At 50.5% G+C, this 18,229-nt stretch overlaps 2 protein-coding genes across 3 annotated transcripts; both read left to right on the top strand.

The window, feature by feature from the left end:
• Positions 1–3,843: 3,843 nt before the first annotated feature.
• On the top strand, positions 3,844–13,376 carry LOC132206809 (gastrula zinc finger protein XlCGF8.2DB-like). Its single transcript, XM_059641863.1, has 2 exons — positions 3,844–3,924; positions 10,495–13,376. Exon 2 carries the CDS (start codon positions 10,556–10,558, stop codon positions 11,477–11,479), a length of 924 nt encoding a protein of 307 aa, XP_059497846.1. The 5' UTR covers positions 3,844–3,924; positions 10,495–10,555; the 3' UTR covers positions 11,480–13,376.
• Positions 13,377–15,256: 1,880 nt separating this feature from the next.
• Positions 15,257–18,162, top strand: LOC125448982 (gastrula zinc finger protein XlCGF64.1-like). Of its 2 annotated transcripts, none has more exons than XM_048524507.2 (2): positions 15,257–15,365; positions 16,618–18,162. In XM_048524507.2, exon 2 carries the CDS (start codon positions 16,715–16,717, stop codon positions 17,651–17,653), a length of 939 nt encoding a protein of 312 aa, XP_048380464.1. In that variant the 5' UTR covers positions 15,257–15,365; positions 16,618–16,714; the 3' UTR covers positions 17,654–18,162. The 2 variants fall into 2 exon arrangements, with proteins under 2 accessions (XP_048380464.1, XP_048380465.1); XM_048524508.2 differs by having other exon boundaries at positions 15,298–15,355.
• Positions 18,163–18,229: the final 67 nt, after the last annotated feature.

Genomic DNA, 18,229 nt, shown 5'->3' with positions numbered 1-18,229 from the left:
CTTAAATGGAGTAAGATAACTCATAGACCGGTATCCAAGAGGGTGTCCAGGAGAATTCTTACACAGGAAATCCCACTAGTATCCAATTTGGAACAGTTAAATTGCTCAGCAACAGTCAGGATAAATGTCTGATTAGATGGTCACCCGTTTGAAACGGAGTTCGATACTGGTGCGGCTTTACCTGTGATCGCAGAACCAGTTTTTATTAAAATTCGCTCTGGATTCCAACCTTTAAATTTGCACAAGACTTCAGCTCGGCTGAGAACCTATACCAGGAGCCATGGCAGATGGAGGGAGCAATCTATATTTCGCTGTCTCATGAAAGGCAGCTAATTCGGTTACCAGTGATTGTAGTAGGAGGCCTGGGCCCCAAGCTTAATGGAGCAAAATTGGTTCTGAGGGATTCACCTCGACTGGCTCAACATTTTTTAGTTTTAAAGAAATGGCTGCCTTAAATCCTAACTAAGTATCCGGAAGGTTTTCAGGAAGATCTGGGGACTATCAGTGGAGCCAAAGTGACTTTGCATATTGACCGGGAAGCAATTCCGTGATTCTGCCAGGCCCACCCGGTGCCATTTCCCTTGGGGAAAAAGTAAAAGCAGAAGTCAGAAGACCGGAAAGTGAAGGAATCCTCAAACCAGTCCGATCAGCAGAATGGGCAGTACCATTTGGACCAATTTTGTCGCCAGATGGGTCAGTTCACCTTTGTGGGGATTTTAAACAAATAGCAAACTGGTTTTTGCAGCTGGATTAAAAACCCAGTCCCTTGCACAGAGGTTTGTATGTGCAAAGCAGGCAGGGGGTGCTGTCCCTAATGAAGCTGGACATCAGCCACATTTACTTGCAATTGCATTTGGACCAAGATTTCAAGAATTATACCACAATTAATACCCAAAAGGTATTGTATCAATACACGAGATCACCATTTGGTGTATCACCTGCATGTTCAATTTTTCAGATGATGGTAAACATTTTGCAAGGTCTTCCTTAGGTTTCCCTTCCCCTACACAATAGGGAGCACTTGGAGAACTTGGATATAGCCCTAAGCCATTTTTCCAAGGCCAGTGTACACTGAAAAAGGGAAAAATGTCTGTTCCAGGCCTTCCAAGTGGCTTACTTAGGCTCCAGTGTCGATAAGACTAGGTTACACCCATTGGAAAAGATGCTGTGTCTCCAAGTCTGTCCAGGAGCGTAGGTCATTTCTGAGTCGGGTAAATAATTATGGGCAGCTCATACACAAACTGGTATCCAGCCTGGCACCACGGCATCAACTCCTAAAACCCGGTCACCCTTGGAAATGGTCTCATAGGCAGGCCCTAACAACCATCATCCTTGAATGGGTTGCAACACTATGATCCCGAGAATATCTGGTAATGATGTGCAATGCCTCCCCTGTAGGGCATCGGGGTGGTATTAGCTCATGGGCATTCCCCTCCAGTGGGCCACCTAATAGCTAGTGCGGAGGTAAATATGGCCACATAGAAGAAGGATTGGTGGTCATATTTGGAGTGAGAAAGTTCCACTCATAGCTTTATGGGTGAAAATTCATGACAATCACGGACCACAGAGTCCTAGCTCCAATATTAGTTGAACACCGGCCGGGAGAGTTAGCAGATTTACCACTCAACACTCGCTGATAATTATCAGACTTTCGACGCAGAAGGATGCTGTCCTATCCAAACTGAAACCTTTTTGGACCTGGAAAGACCAGCTGACAGTAGGGGGGGCAGCACATTGTTATGGGGAGCAAGAGTGACTGTCCCGATTAAAAAATGCTGACAAATACTGGCTGAACTCCATGTGGTCTATTCAGGGGTCTCCCTGAAAAGGAAGTGAAGATATTGGCGAGATGTTATGTCAGGTGGCCAGTCTTGGACACAGACATGGCCGCGTTGGTGGGGACAGTGCCCAGAATGTCAATGGGGACAAAAATTACCACAAGCAGCTCTCTCCCACATTTCTGGGAATGGCTGCGTGAACCCCGAACTCAGTTACACATCGACAATGGTGGTCCTTTCGTAGATTCAATGTTTTTAGTCATTGTAGACACACATTAACAGTGGTCAGATGCACATAGAGTCCATTTGTCTGGAGCAATGTTAGTAAAACTGCACACATCTTTTGTACGCAGAGTACTGGCGGTATTGGGCTTGGATAATGGGCCATCGTTCACCAGCAGAAACTTTACTTATCTCTTAATACATCGAATCCCATTCAACTTTAGGGCAGTTCCCACTCATTATCCAACGGCCTGGCGGAAAAAGCAGTCCAAACATTGAAAGTTGGACTGTAGCCTCACTAGATACCAGACTGTCACAGTTCTTGTTTGATTATGAGACCACCCCACATGCAACTACAGGAATAGCTCCAGCAGTGATGCTAAGGGGGAGAAGAATTCACACCAGGCTAAGTCTGATCTTCCCAGGGTGAAGCAGCATCAGGAACTCCAATGCCAAACACAAAACTCTTCCAAGCAAAGGACAGTATGATATAGGGATATTGGTGCCAAAACCATGGAAATGGCCTGGCACGGATAAGAGGCATGATCAACATGAGAATAGGACTGGTGACTTTTAAAGTTTGAGTGGGTGCAACTGTCCTGAATACAATAGAACAAGACCCATTGTGTCTGCCTGCTTCTGCCCCACGAACTCATCTCCACCTATCTTGACTCCATTTTCTCCCCCTTGGTCCAGGAATTCCCCGCCTATGTACATGACACCACCGATGCCCTCTACTTCTTCCAGAACTTCCCGGTCCCCAACACCTCATCTTTACCATGGACGTCCAGTCCCTATATACCTGCATTCTCCACGCAGATGGCCTAAAGGCCCTCCACTTCTTCCTATCCTACAGTCCCACCCAGTCCCCCTCCATTGACACCCTGATCCGCCTAGCCGAACTGGTCCTCACCCTCAACAACTTCTCTTTCAATTCCTCCCACTTCCTACAGACAAAGCGGGTGGTCATGGGTACCTACATGGGCCCAAGCTATGCCTGCCTCTTTGTAGGTTACGTGGAACAATCCCTCTTCCGTACCTCCGCTGGCCCTAAACCCCACCTCTTCCTCCATTACACTGATGACTGTTTCAGCACTGCCTCGTGCTCCCATGAGGAGCTCGAACAGGTCATCCACTTCACCAACACCTTCCACCCCAACCTTAAGTTCACCTGGGCCATCTCCAACACATCCCTCACCTTCCTGCAGTGGTTCAAGAGGGCAGCACATCCCCACCTTCTGAAGGGGGACAACTAGGGACGGGGCGATAAATATACCTGCCAGGTAATAACAGCAAGGTACAGGGTGGCTGTGGATTCTGGAAGTTGGGGTAATGCTCTTGAGAATCAGGGCCAGTGTGTTCAGGCCAGATTTCAGGAAGCAGTTGGACAAAGGAAAAAATGCCCTGGATCCTCATTGGCGGGGGGGGTGCGTGAAGACGACAGTCCTTGGTTTCCCATTGGCGGGTGTTAACGTCAATCTTTATGATTTGTGGGCGGTACTACGGTCCCGGGGTTCCCATTGGTGACGGTGGATGTCAATCACTATTTCAAGGGTGGGATAGCCCTTTCTTGTCGGTAGGGGAGGTCGATGTCATTGGCCGCCTTCCCGCGGTCCACTCAACTCATTGGCAGGCGGCCACGCCAATCATACATGCCGGCTGCCTGCCACATCTCCATTGGCGGAAAGCGACGTCACACATCTACATGGTTAGGGGACGGATCGAGGAACTTATTGGGGAAGGATGACGTCAATCAGGCAGTACCGGTTCGAGTCGACGCCCCCGCTCCCTATTGGCGGACAGGGACATCAATCGTCCTCATCCCGTGGGTTGAACGATGACCTTTGCTCCTGATTGGCGAAGGCAGGCATCAATCACACGCCGCGCCAGGGTCACGTGTTGAGAGGAGGTCGCCCGCTGTCCGGTAGGTTCGTGATTCTGTATCTTGTATTTCTTGCTGTTTTCCACCCCCGCCACCCCGTTTCTCCATTTCCTTTCCCTCACCCGTGCACAGGCCCTACGATTACAGGAGCGCTGTCCAGTTTTGACTTTTAACCCGTCCCCTCTCCCGACCGTTATTCACGGGGCGGCATCTGGAGAAGGGCAGTTTCCCCACCACTCTGAGCATGCGCGGTGCCGGCTCCAGGGGCATGCGCAGTTAACGCCCTCTTCCTCGGTCAGTGCAACATTACCCCCACCCCAAAAATACACACACTGTCAATGCAAAATTGACTCCCCCAACACACACTCAATGTAAAGCTACCCCTCCCACACACAAAATGCAAAATTAATTCTCCCTCACACACAGTGCAAAATTAATTCCCCCCCCACACACACATTCAGTGCAAAATTAACACAATCTCCCCCCCCCCACCCCCTCCGACAAACTCTCTGTGCAAAATAAATGTGAAAACAAGGTGTAGAGCTGGATGAACACAGCAGGCCAAGCAGCATCAGAGGAGCAGGAAAGCTGACATTTCGGGCCTAAACCCTTCTTCACCTTGTTATCTCAGTATCTCCAGCATCTGCAGTTCCTGCTGTCCCTGTACAAAGTAAATGTTGAAAGGCACACACACTCTCAAAATCGCAGGATCCGAACAGACAGCTTCTTTATCATTGACAGCTACGGCTGAGTTGCCAGAATACTGGACACTGGCTAATGTTGTCCCTATATTGAAGTAAAGCTGCGAGGTGAGGCTGACAGCAGTTGTGAGAGGAGATTCTGACAGACAGGGTCTACGTGCTTTTGCAAAGGCAGGAACTGATTAGGGATTGTCAGCACAGCTTTGTGCTTGGGGCATTGTATCACACAAAGTTGATTAAGTTTTTCGAAGAGGTGACCAAGAATTACGTTTAAAAGACATTTGAACAGGTACATGGACTGGAAAGAGAAGGAAAGGTATGAGGGATATAGGCCAAACACAGGCAAATCGCACTAATTTATCTTGGGGAAACTGGGTCGGCATGGACAAGTTGAGCCAAAGAGTCTGTTTCCACAGTGTAATTCTATGACTCTCAGTGCAAAATTAAGAGCTCTCCTACATACATAGACGATCTCAGTGCAGAATTAAGATTCGATACAGACTCAGTACAAAATTAACCCACACACACACACAGCAGTGCACAGACACTCAGTACGGTGGAATTCATTGCCACAAAGAAGTGTGGAGGCCAAAGCATTAAATGGCACTAAGACAGAGTTAGGGAACTTCCTGTTCATTAAGGGAGGGGATCAGAAGTTGTGGGGAGAAAGCAGGAGAATGGGGTTGAGAAACATATCAAACGATGGAGCAGACTCAATCAGCCTGAATGGCCTTATTCTGCTCCTATGTCATGATGATCTCAGTTCATAATCTCCGTTTCTCCATCACTGTCCAGAGTTTGCACTAAATGTGTTTCAGGTTGTTGGGCACTAAGCATGACAGGTGTAGAGCGAGAAGCAGAAAGAGACATGTCGTGATTTTTCTGGACTCTGCTCAGGGACTACCCCTTCTCTGTCATTGGCTTATACCAGCGTCGCAATTTGCACCTGGGAGAGGGGAAGTGATGGTCTAATGGTATTATCGATGGACTGTTAATCCAGAGACCTAGGTAACATTCTGGGGTCTAGTGTTTGAATCCACCCACAGCAGATGGTGGAGTTTCAATTCAGTAACAATCTGGAGTTAAAAGTCTCATGATGAAGTCATTGTCAATTGTTGGAAAAACCCATCTGGTCCATCAATGTTGTTTAGGGAATTAAACTGCCATCCTTACTCGGTCTGGCCTACATGTGACTCACAGCAATGTAGTTGACCCCTTCCAGGCAATTAGGGATGGGCAGTAAATGCTGGTCCAGCCAGCGATGAACGAATAGGAAAAAGCACCCCCTGTCCATCAGCTTCCCGAATGGGTGAAGTCCCTTTGCTGTTTCTCTGATTCCCCGAACCTACAACAGCATAAACACAAGGTGTAGGAGCAATCGAATCTGCTTCACCTGTCAATATGAGCAACACTGAGTCTGAACTCCAGTGTCACACCCTTTCCCTGTATCCCTCAAATCCGTAAGAGAAAACGTCTGTCCCGGCCTCCAAACAACAGATCATCCGTGACTCTTTGAGGCAGGGAATTCCAACAACTCACCAGCCCTCGAGTGAACGAATTACAGAGTCATAGAGATGTACAGCATGGAAACAGACTCTTGGGTCCAACTCATCTAATGCCCACCAGATATCCTAAATCATATTGGCCAGCATTTGGCCGATATCCCTCTAAACCCTTCTTATTCCTGTTTCCCCATCCAGATTCCTTTTAAATGTTGTAATTGTTCCAACTTCCACTGCTTCGTCGGGTAGCTCATTCCATACACGTATTCCTTCTCTCAGTCTGAGGTGATTACCCCCTTACCCTGAGTCTGTGGCCCCTCTGTGTTCTAGGTTCCCCAGCCCAGAGACCTGGGGGGAAATAATCTCTCGGTGTCTATCCTCGTCAAGCTGCTTCTGAATCTCGTCTACCTCCAAAAGATCACCTTCTGTCCTCCAAAACTATCAGCCCACTTTATTCAGCCCTTCATCTCAGGGCCCAGCAGAAGCAAATCACTGCAGATTAAATAAAAACAGAAGGTGCAGGGGAAACTCAAGTCAGGCAGCATCTGCACAGAGAGAAACCGAGTTAGCATTTCGAGACGAGGTTAGACTCTTTCTCAGGACCCGAGTACTCAAAACATTACCTCTGTCTCTCTCTCTCTCTCTCTCTCGGCAGGTCTGCCGAGTTCCCCAGCAATTTCTGTGTTCCCTTCCCCAGTCTCTTGTGAGGCTTTGCTGGGATTGCATCCAGGGAGTTATCCAAGATTAGCTGCTTTTTTCTATCTGTTAACACACCTGTAGCAAGACTCTCCTGCCCCACAACCTCTATCCTTTCCCCTGAACCACAGCCCTAGGCATGCTGCAGGGTCGTCCCCTTGTTCGACATGGCACAGGGGCCTAACTCCAGGTGTGGTCTCACCAAGGCCCTGTACAACTGAAGCAAGACCTCCACAGAGCCATTGAATCATACAGTACAGAAGAAACCCTTCGGCCCATCGAGCCTGTGCTGACCTATCTACCCGAGTCCCATTTTCCAGCACTTGGCCCATAATGGGATGTTCTGACATTTCAAGTACTGACTCGGATACTTGTTTTAAAGGTTGTGCAGTTTCCTGCCTGATCCCCCCCCCTCAAATTCTCTCTAAATCTCCTGCCTTCCACCTTAAAATGATGTCCCTTGTTAGTGACCCTTCAAAGAGGGGCAACAGCTGCTTTCTATTCACCATGTTCATGCCTGTCATAATCTTACCCACCTCTATCAAGTTCCCTCTCAGTCTGCTCCACTCCAAAGGAAACAACCTGAACTTATCCAGTACTCTTCATCGTCAAATATGCTCCATTCCAGGCAACATCCTGGTAATCTCCTCTGCAAACCCCTCTCTCCAGAACGATCACATCCTTCCTTTAGTGCGATCTTCAGTGGACCACGACTTACTCTGAGATTACACCCTCTGGTACTAGACTCTCCCACAAGGGGGAAAACAACCTGTCCACATCTCCCCTGTCAGGATTCCCCCGCCCGAGAATGTTGTGTGTTTTAATAAGCTCACCTCACATTATTCTCAACTCCAAACAGTACACAGCCAGCCCTCTCAACCTCTCTTCATAAGACAATCCCTGTATCCCCAGAATCACCCCCCAAGCTCTGAACCGCCTCCAACGACAGTCGACCTCTGATTAGTTACGGGACCCCAAAACTGTTCGCAGTATTCCAGTTGTGGTCTGACCAGTAGAGTTTTAGCAAAACCCCATATGTTTATACTCCGTTCCCTTTCAAATAAAGCTTAAAACGGTAGGTGAAGTGCTATTTAAATAGTGACATGTTGGGACGTATGGATGTAAAACGGGGTCTGAGTATCCTTGTGCACCAGTCTGTTGAGACCACACCAGGAGTATTGTGCATCGTTTTGGTCTCCTTATCTGAGAGAGGATATTCTTGGCATAGAGGGAGTGCAGTGGAGGTTCACGAGGAGGATGTTAGCAATATCAGAGTAGGAGGATTGTCCCAGGTTCATCCGGATCTGTATTCACTGCAGTTCAGAGGAATGAGAGGGGTTCTGATTGAAATGTATACAGTTTTAACAGGGCTGGACAGACCAGATTTGGGGGGATGCTTCCCCTCCCTGGTTGGGGAGTCTAGAACGAAAGGTGACAGTCTCAGGATATTGGTTGGGACTGCAGGGGACAGAGGCTGGTGGTGGAGGGATGTTTTTCAGACTGGAGGTGTGCCACCAGGATCGGTGCTGGACCCACTGCTTTTTGTCATTCATATAAATGATTTGGATGTGAATTAGGAGGCACAGTTAGTAAGTTTGCAGATGACACCAAAAGAGTGGCGTGGTGGACAGTGAGAAGGATCATCAGTACAACGGGACCTTGATCAGATGGGCCAATAGGCTGAGGAGTGGCAGACGGAGTTTAATTTCGATTAATGTGAGGTGTTGCATTTTGGTAAGGTAAATCAGGGCAGGACTTGTACAGTAAGCGGTAGGACCTGGGAAGTATTGCCAAACAAAGAGGCTGAGGACGCAGTGCATAACTCCTTGAAAGTGGAATAAAGCTAGATAAGATAGTAAAGAAGGTGTTTGGTACGCTTCCTTTAATGGTCAGTGCATTAAGGAGAGGAGTTGGGAGGGTCATGTTGTGGCTGTACAGGACATTGGTTAGACCGCTTTAGGAATAGTGCACACAGTTCTGGTCTCCCTGCTGCGCGAAGGATGTTGTTAAACTTGAGACGGTACAGAAAAGATTTACAACAATGTCACTGGGACTAGAGAGTTTGAGTTAAAGGGAGATGCTGAATAGGCTGGAGCATTTGAGGCTGAGGGGGGGACCTTTATAGAATTATAAAATGATGAGGGGCATGAATAGGGTGCATAGCCAAGGTCTTTTTCCCCAGGGTAGGGGACTCCAAAACTAGAGGGTGTAGGTTTAAGGAGAGAGGGGTAAGATTTGAAAATGACCTGAGGGGTAACTTTTTCACACAGAGGTGGGTGTGTATATGGAACAAGCTGCCAGAGGAAGCGGTGGAGGCTGGTACAATTTACAACATTTAAAAGGCATCTGGATGGGTACATGGCTTGGAAGGATATGGGTCAAATGCTGGCAAGTGGGATTCGGTCAGATTGGGATGTCTGGTCGGCACAGACAAGTTGGACCAAAGACTCCATTCCCTGTTGTGTGACTCTGTGACTGAGATGAGGAAACATTTCCCCTTCAGACAGTTGTGAACCTGTGGAATTCTCCACCACAGAAGGTTGTGGGAGGCTGGGTCACTGAAATGCATTCAGGAAAGAGATTGAGATACTAAAGATATCAGGGCTTATGGGGAGAAAGCAGGAATATGGCATTGAGATCAAGGATCAGCCATGACTCTGTTAAATGGCAGAGCAGACTGGAAGGGCTGAATGGCCTGCTCCTAGTTTCCATGCTTCCTCTTCAAGAACCCACAGGCAAGAAAACCTGTTTGTACACACTTGAAAGGAGAACAGGTTCCAGCTCGGAGGCGGGTGGAATAATTCATATTTACTCATGACCCAGATCTTGGTACGGAGGCTATAATTTCTAAACGTCTGATTGATGCAGGAAACACGAAGCATAGTGAACTCTTCAGGAAAGTGCAGAAGTCCACAAAATGCTGGCTTGGGCAGAGAAGTGGCCGATAAAGTTTAGTGCTGACAACGTGTGAATCAATCATTTTGGCTGCAAGGTAGGGGGAGACAAAAGAACATACAAGGACCCCAGTGAAAGGGTGTGTATGTGCACAAACTGACAAAGATGGCAGGTCAGAGGGAAGGAGCATTCAATAAAGGACAGTGTCCAAAACTCTACTCACAAGCAAGGAGGATAAGAGTGAAGAGGCAATATTTATTCTCGACTGGATACCACTCATCCCGCCCCGCATTCTCAAAATGACACTACTGGCCATTCCCCCACACCCGGTGTCACTGTGCCTACCATTTCCCCTCACACCCACACAGCAGGCTGCCAGATCAGAATGCTAGATACTGAATGTTAACTCCGTTTCTCTCTCCATCATTGGAGCTGCTGAGTTTCTCTGACACTTCCTGTTCACTCTTTATTTCAGATCTGCCCAGTACGTTGCTTAAGATGGTTGTTAGCCTGATGCTTAGTGTACCTGGGATTGTTGGATAAGTGCTGTCCGAACCAGGATTCGTGGCCAGTATTGGACGCTGTGTTCGATGCTGCTCGATACTTTGTGTTTTAGAAACAGGTGGCGCCTGCTTTCCCCGAAAATCAGCACCGCTTCCCATGCAGTGTAAATTGTCGCTCCTTTCGAAGTCCTGACAGTCTTTGTCCTCACGGGTGCGAGGTGCAAAACCTGCCACAGCGAGCCTGTCCTCTTTAGCAAATGTTGTTTTTTTTTAAAACAAGCTCCCTCTTAGCCGGTCTCGTCTTCCTCATTACAGGGTTGTAGCGGGTGGAGGCAGGAAGCTCGAGACCGCCTTCGGGTTGAGGGCAGCACGCTGGATGGAAGGGGAAGCTAGCCACCGTGGCCCCAGCCCGGGGGAGAGCCGGCACGAGTGTGATGTGTGCGGGAAGCAGTTTGCCTACACCTCCTCGCTGTCCAGGCACAAGAGCAGCCACGTGGGCGGCACGTGGTACGAGTGCGAGGACTGCGGCAAGGGGTTTGTCTACCTGGCCAAGCTCAACACGCACCGACGTACCCATGACAAAGCCCGGCTGTACGCCTGCGCTGACTGCGGGAAGGGTTACCTGCACCCCTCGGTGCTAGAGGCCCACCGACGCTCCCACACTGGCGAGAGGCCCTTTACCTGCCCGGTTTGCGGTAAGGGCTTTACCCAGTCCTCTGCCCTGTGCTCTCACCGCCGGGTACACAGCGAGGAGCGCCCCTATGGCTGCAGCGAGTGCGGGAAGAGATTTAAGAGTGCCCAGTGCCTGATGAAACACCAGCGGCTACACACCGGCGAGAGGCCATTCGGCTGCCGACTGTGCCTGAAGCGCTTTGTCAGCGCCGGGGGCCTGCTGACCCACCAGCGGGTACACACAGGCGAGCGCCCCTTCGCCTGCTCGCTCTGTGGCAAGAGCTTCGCCCATGCCTTCAGCCTGCGCACCCACCAGCGGGTACACACCGGCGAGCGCCCCTTCACCTGCTCACTGTGCGGTAAGGGCTTCACCCAGTCCTTCAGCCTGCGCACCCACCAGCGGGTACACACCAGGGAGCGCCCCTTCACCTGCCCGGAGTGCGGTAAGGGCTTCACCTACTCATCCAGCCTGCTGGGGCACCGGCGGGTACACACAGGCGAGCGCCCCTTCACCTGCCCGCTCTGCGGGAAGGGTTTCACCTACCTGTCCAACCTGCAAGCTCATCGCCGGCTCCACTCTGGGGACAGGCCGACGGCACCTCCTGCCCCGCTCCCTCCCAAGGGGTAGGGGGTGCTGCTCCTGCCGAGGAGCCGGTCAGAGATCCCAAACCACGAGCTCTCACCTCCCTCAACTTTCCAATCACTGCCACCTTTCAGAAAGTCAGCAGCCCCCTCCCAAACCCATTGTCACTGGGTCAGATGCAGTCACAGAATCATCCAATCATGCCTGCACCAATTCTATCCCCATAAGGTCCAATCTCCTGCACCTTTTCCCCCCAATCCCTGTACTCCATTTCTATTCAAATAACCATCCCGTGACCCTCTACAATGCCTCAATGGAACCTGTCTCCTGCATATTTCCAGGCAATTCATTCCACACCCTAACTACTCGCTGGGTGGAGGGGTTTCTTTCCCCCATCACCTTTACTTTGTTTCCACTTCACCTTAAACCTCTGTCCCTCTCATTCTTGATACTTTATGATCAGGAACAGCTTCAATCTGTCTACTCTGTCGATGTCCCTCTCATCAATTTGAAAGCCTCTGTCAGATCTCCCTCTCAGCGCCTTCTCTCCAGGAGAACAGTCCCCAACTTCTTCAATCTGTCTTTGCAACCGAAGTGGCTGCTTCGCACATATAACTCACTGCCATTTGTGGAGGCTGATCTGATCATCCTGAAGGCCACTTTCCTGCCTTTTCCTCTCGATTCCTCTCCCTCTCTCTCAGTTGTGAATACACTTAATGCCCCATCATCAACAGGCCTTCTGCGGTAAAGAATTCCAATGGATTCACTACCCTCGGAGAGAAGAAATTCTTCCATCTCTGTACACGGTGCAGGGAATGTATGGACTGGAGTGAGATACAGGAGGGGGAGTGCATGCAGTCCAAGTAACCCGTCTACCTGGCCCTTCGAGCGCCACGACCCCTCGATCCCAGTCCCATGTGGAGCAGAGTCTGAGGATCACACTATCTGGCATAGCAGCTCCTCTCAGACCCCATTAAACCAGAGTAAATTCAGGGCACCTTCCATCTTGAAGGTCTGTCTCAATTATGGCACAAGGATTTCAGCAATTTCAACACAGTAACTCCCCTCCTGATCCCCCTCCACACAGCCTGTCCCACCATCGACAAGGCACAAGTCAGGAGTGTGAGAGAATGCTCCCCACTTGCCCTGGATGGGGTCAGCTCCAACAACACTCAAGAAGCTCGACATCATCCCCCGCTTGATTGGCACCACATCCACTCCCTCCACCACCAGTCGCAGCAGCATGTACCAGCTACACGATGCCCTGCAGAAATTCACAAAGGCTCCTTAGACAGCACCTTCCAAAACCCAGCCACTTCAATCTGGAAGGACAAGGGGCAGCAGGTCCATGGGAACACCAGCCGTCTGCAAGTTCCCCCTCTGGGCCACTTCCCATCCTGACTTGGAAATATATTGACCGGTCCTTCAGTGTCGCTTGATCAAATTCCTGGAATTCACTCCCCCAGGGACATTGTGGGACGACCCTACAGCACATGGACTGCAGTACTTCAAGGCGGCAGCTCACCCCCACCGTCTCAAGGGGTGAACAACTAGGAAATGGCGATAAATGCTGGGCCCAGTTAATGACACTCACTTGCAGTGCAGACAACTGTTGTCAATTGGAGAAGCTCTCAATATGCTTTCCTGCAAGCTGCTGTATGACCGTCTCCAAACTGCTGAAGCCACTGTTCAATCTCTGCAGCGAACAGTTAATGTCACTGAATCCTGGAGAGATGACATGTGTTCCTGTGAGATTTACTGGGACTCTAAATCATTCACCTCAGCTTCACAGCTTGTGGAAAGTGTTTCTCTGGCATGACCCAGCTGCTGCCATCTTACAGTGTCTACGTTGTGTCTGTGGAAAGTTCGATCCCAGCTGGACAGCTAACTTCACGAGCTGTGCTGGATATTAACATCCTCTGTCAATAAACTATCTGTTTTAAACACAGCAAATTTTCAGTCATTCTTTCCAAAATGCACTGGTGGAGGACATGGGGAGTGGGTATCAGGAGGAGGTCATTTGTCCCTTTGATGCCTGCTTTTCCATTTGACACCGTCGTAGCTAATGTGATTGTGGCGCTAACCCCACCTTTCTGCTCACCCCCTTTTGACTTTCAAAGAACAATACAGCGCAGAACAGGCCCTTCGGCCCTTGATGTTGCGCCGACCTGTGAGCTAATCTAAGCCTCTCCCCTACATTATCCCATCATCATCCATATGCTTATGCAAGGACTGTTTAAATGTCCTTAATGTGGCTGAGTTAACTACATTGGCAGGCAGGGCATCCCACCCCCTTACCACTCTCTGAGTAAAGAACCTGCCTCTGACATCTGTCTTAAATCTATCACCCCTCAAATTGTAGCTATGCCCCCTTGTACAAGCTGAAGTCCTCATCCTCAGAAAAAGACTGTCACTGTCCACCCTGTCTAATCCTCTCATTATCTTGTATATCTCTATTATATTCCCTCTTAGCCTCCTTCTCTTCAATGAGAACACACCCAAGTCCCTCAGTCTTTCTTCGTGGGTCAAGTAAAGTTCTCTCCACACTGTGCCCCCCCCCCCGCCCCCGCCCCCGCCCCATCAACACTCCCAGGGACCGGGACAGCACGGGGTTAGATACAGAGTAAAGCTTCGTCTACACTGATCCCTCCATCAAACATTCCCAGGAACAGGGACATCACGGGGTTAGATACAGGCTAAAGCTTCCTCTACACTGTCCGTCCGTTTCTCCCCCCGCCCCCATCAGACACTCCCAGGGACATGGATAGCATGGAGTTAGATACAGGGGAAAACTTTCCGTACACTGTGCCCCCATGAAACACTCCCAGGACGGCATGGGGTTAGATACAGAGTAAAGCCTCCTCTGCACTATCACCCACCAAACACTCCCAGGGACAAGGACAGCAAGGGGTTAGATGCAGAGTAAAGCTCCCCTTAAAATTTATATTCACACTCTTATAAATAGCATTGACTGAAGCACCTTCTATTACATCTACGTTAATAAAGCTAATATAAATGACGATGACTGATGCCCCTCTCGGTACGTATACGTTAACATGGATAATATAAAGGCTAATAAAGTGTGAAGCTGGATGAGCACAGGAGCTTTTGTGCTCCTGAGCCTGCTGTATCCATCCAGCTCCACACTTTATTATTATCTTGGAATCTCCAGCATCTGCAGTTCCCATTATCTCTCCCACACTTTATCATCTTGGATTCCCCAGCATCTGCAGTTCCCATTATCTCTGATATATAAGCTGCTGAGTGGATCTCCCCCCTACGCTTTTACATGGCGCTGGGCAGACTCTGCTCCCTGTTGGTGACCAGAGCTTCCCCTCCTGCCGCGGGCAGAATACAAAGAGGTCTAGGCCTGATGCGTCCATCCAGCCCCACATCTCGGATTCTCCAGCATCTGCAGTTCCCATCATCTCCCCTCCCTATTTCCATCTCTCCCATTGGCGGGAGTGTCCCGCACCACGCTCCCATTGGCGGGAGCCACCCACGTCGCCTTCCCATTGGCGGGAGGATACCGCACCACTCTCCCATTGGCGGGTGGGCACCGCACCACTCTCCCATTGGCGGGAGCCCTCTAGGTCACTCTGCCATTGGCGGGAAGACACGGCTCCACTCCCCCATTGGCTAGACAAATCGAACAATTCTCCTAATGGCTGGAGGAGTCGCCACACTCGCTCATTGGCTGCATATATCAATCCATCCCCATTGGCTGGGGAGACCACGAGACATCCTCCCTTTGATTGGATAAATCGGCTTACCCTATCCTTGATTGGAGGATGCCCCGGCACTCTCCCATTGGATGGAGGACTTGCCGGCCCTCCAGGGTGCCGCCTCTCTGATTGGTCGGTTCCCAGGGTCACGTGTGTTCGGGGTGCGGCGCTTGGAGAAGGCTCTCGTTCGACACCGGTATGTTCGGGTACGTGTTTTATTTCGGTGATATTATCCGTTAGATGCAATCACACAGACACACAGGCGGTGTAGTCGGGAAAAGGGAAAGTCCGGGCTCGGTGTTCAGCAGCATGCAGTGCCTTCAGCGCATGCGTCAGAGCCATCCCATTTCGATGCCTAAGAGCACATTCCAAGCCGCGGGGCAGTCTGGGTAACGTATGCCGCCATTAAACCATTATATTACCACAAAAGCTGACCTCCCCAGGACTGCACCACCATTAGACCATCCCAACACTACAGGAACAGGAGGCCCGTTCAGATTGCATCATCATTAGACTATAATAACAGGAGCAGATCCTATTCAGACAGTACCATCACCTGGGAGCAAAAATGAGCCATGTAATGACTGAATACATTCATTTGTTTGTTGGTGCAGCTTTTAATAAAAATTACTGTTGGCATACGGGCATCACAGATTGACCAGCATTTATTGCCCTATCCCTCGTTGTCCACTTAAGACAGTGGTGAGCTGCCTACTTGAACTGCTGCAGTCCACATGCTGTAGGTTGACCCACAGTGTCCCTTAGGGAGAGAATTCCAAGATTCTGACCCGGCAAAGGAAAAGGAATAGTGATATGTTTCCAAGTCAGGATGGTGAGTGGCTCAGAGGGGATCTTGCAGGGGGTGGAGTTACCAAGTATTTGCTACCCTTGTCCACTTAATGAAAGAGGTCATGTGTTTGGAACGTGCTGTCTGAGGATCTTTGGTGAATTTGTGCAGTGCATCTCGCAGATGATACACACTGCTGCTACTAAGCATCGGTGGTGAAGAGACTGCATGTTTATAGATGTGGTGCCAGTCAAGTGGGGGTTGCTTTGTGCTGAATGGTGTCAAGCTTCTTGAGAGTTGTTGGAGCTACACCCATCCAGGACAAGTGAGGAGTATTCCATTACTTGACATAATGGAGGGCCGGGCTTTGGGGGGAATCAGGAGGTAAGTTACTTGCTGCAGGAGTGTGAGCTTCTGCTTTGCTCTTGTAGCTACTTTGGGTGGCAAAACCAGTTGAGATTATGACCAATGGTAAGCCCCAGGATGTTGATAGTGGGAGGATTCAGTGATGGTAACACCATTGAATGTCTAGGGGCGGGTGGGGGATGGTTTTTGCCTTGCATTTGGGTGGCGTGAATGTTACACGCATGCTTGGATTTGTTCAGCTGAATCCTATTGATCAGGCATTCTGGTTTGGATATGGGTTGATTGGTTCTGAACTTGTCTTGCAGGGGATGTCGGTGTGGAGGAACTGTAGTCGAGCTCTGAGCAGACACACGCTGGGACTTTTCCATATCATTGGAAACTGACACTGGTCGACCTTTGGGCATGGAAGGTGGAAGCAGCAGCGATGATAACAACAGCGTGGACAAAGCATCCATCTACTCCCAGACTACCCTGGAGAGCCATGTGTACCTGCGGAACACAGGACAGGTGCCCAGATCCCCGTTTCCCTGCCTCGTGTGTGGCAAAGTCTTTGCCTACCCCTCATGCCTGCGGGTCCACCAGCTGGCACACACCGAGGAGAGGCCATGCCGCTGCACCGACTGTGGCAAGAGCTTCAAGAGCCCCCAGGAGCTGCGCCGACACAGCCGGCTCCACTCAGGGAGGAGGCCCTACACCTGCTCAGTGTGCAGTAAGGGCTTTGCCCAGTCCTCCAACCTGCTGGCCCACCAACGGGTTCACACGGGCGAGCGGCCCTTTGCCTGCACCGTCTGCGGCCGTACCTTTGCCCGCTCCTCCCACCTGCTGCGGCACCAGCTCGTGCACACCGACGAGACGCCCTTTGAGTGCTTCGAATGTGGCAAGGCCTTCAAGAGCGGCCAGGAGCTGAAGCGGCACCTGCAGGAGAAGGATGGCGAGCGGCCGTTTGGCTGCTCTGTGTGCGGCAAGGCCTTTGCCCGCTCCTCCAACCTGCGGGCGCACCGGCGGACCCACACCGACGAGCGACCTTTCAGCTGCCTGGCCTGCGGCAAGAGCTTCAAGCTGGCCAAGTACCTGCGCCAGCACCAGGCCGGCCATGACATGGATGGGGGGAGGCCTTGTGCCTGCCCAGTGTGTGGCAAGGCCTTCACGCTGCCCTCCGCACTGCGGGCGCACCGGCGGATCCACACCGACGAGCGACCTTTCAGCTGCCTGGCCTGCGGCAAGAGCTTCAAGCTAGCCAAGTACCTGCGCCGGCACCAGGAAAGCCACCGCGGGGGAGTAGGTGCTCGGGACGGGGAGGTAGCTGGCGCCACAGAGACCTGGAGCTCGGGGTCTCTTTAATCCCTGCAACAGGAAACAGGGCCAGGAGGTGGGAGTCTGAGTGGAGCGTGTTACACAGGAACGTGAGCCCATTCAGCCACCTCCATGAGCCTGTTACACAGGGGCAGAAGGAGGTCCTATTTAGCCCCTCCCCCCCAAACCATTTATCGTCTGAGCCTTCTGTCAGTGAGAATTCCGCAGATTCACCAGCGTCAAGTGAAAAAATTTCTTCTCATCTCAGTTTAAAATGGCTGCCAGGTCACCCTTAAACTGTCTCCCCTGCCCAATGCATTCCTCCCAGGCATGGCTTAGTGAGATCCCTCTTGCTCCTTTACACTCCAGAGGCTATCAGCTCTTTGTCCTCCAGATAAACCCCTCACTTGAGGGACCAATCTGGTGAAGTTCCTGGTATTGCCTCCAATAGACAACTGTCGTTCCTAACTTATGGAGAGCAGACCTGCACACAATTTCTGTATGTCTGTGCTCCAAACCTCTTGCAATAAAGCCTGACGTGGCATTTGCCTTCCTAATTTCTCACTGTACCTGTGTACTGACTTGCTGCATTTTCATGCACACAAAGAATACCCTCCATTTCCC

The sequence above is a fragment of the Stegostoma tigrinum genome, chromosome 43 (genome assembly GCF_030684315.1).
Source record: "Stegostoma tigrinum isolate sSteTig4 chromosome 43, sSteTig4.hap1, whole genome shotgun sequence".
In the NCBI taxonomy this organism is placed as follows: Eukaryota; Metazoa; Chordata; class Chondrichthyes; order Orectolobiformes; family Stegostomatidae; genus Stegostoma; species Stegostoma tigrinum.
This window is presented reverse-complemented; position numbering and strand designations above follow the sequence as displayed.

Bases quoted from the DNA above. Each gene is read 5' to 3' on its own strand.
- LOC125448982 (XM_048524507.2), top strand. From the start codon at position 16,715: ATGGAAGGTGGAAGCAGCAGCGATGATAACAACAGCGTGGACAAAGCA.
- LOC132206809 (XM_059641863.1), top strand. From the start codon at position 10,556: ATGGAAGGGGAAGCTAGCCACCGTGGCCCCAGCCCGGGGGAGAGCCGG.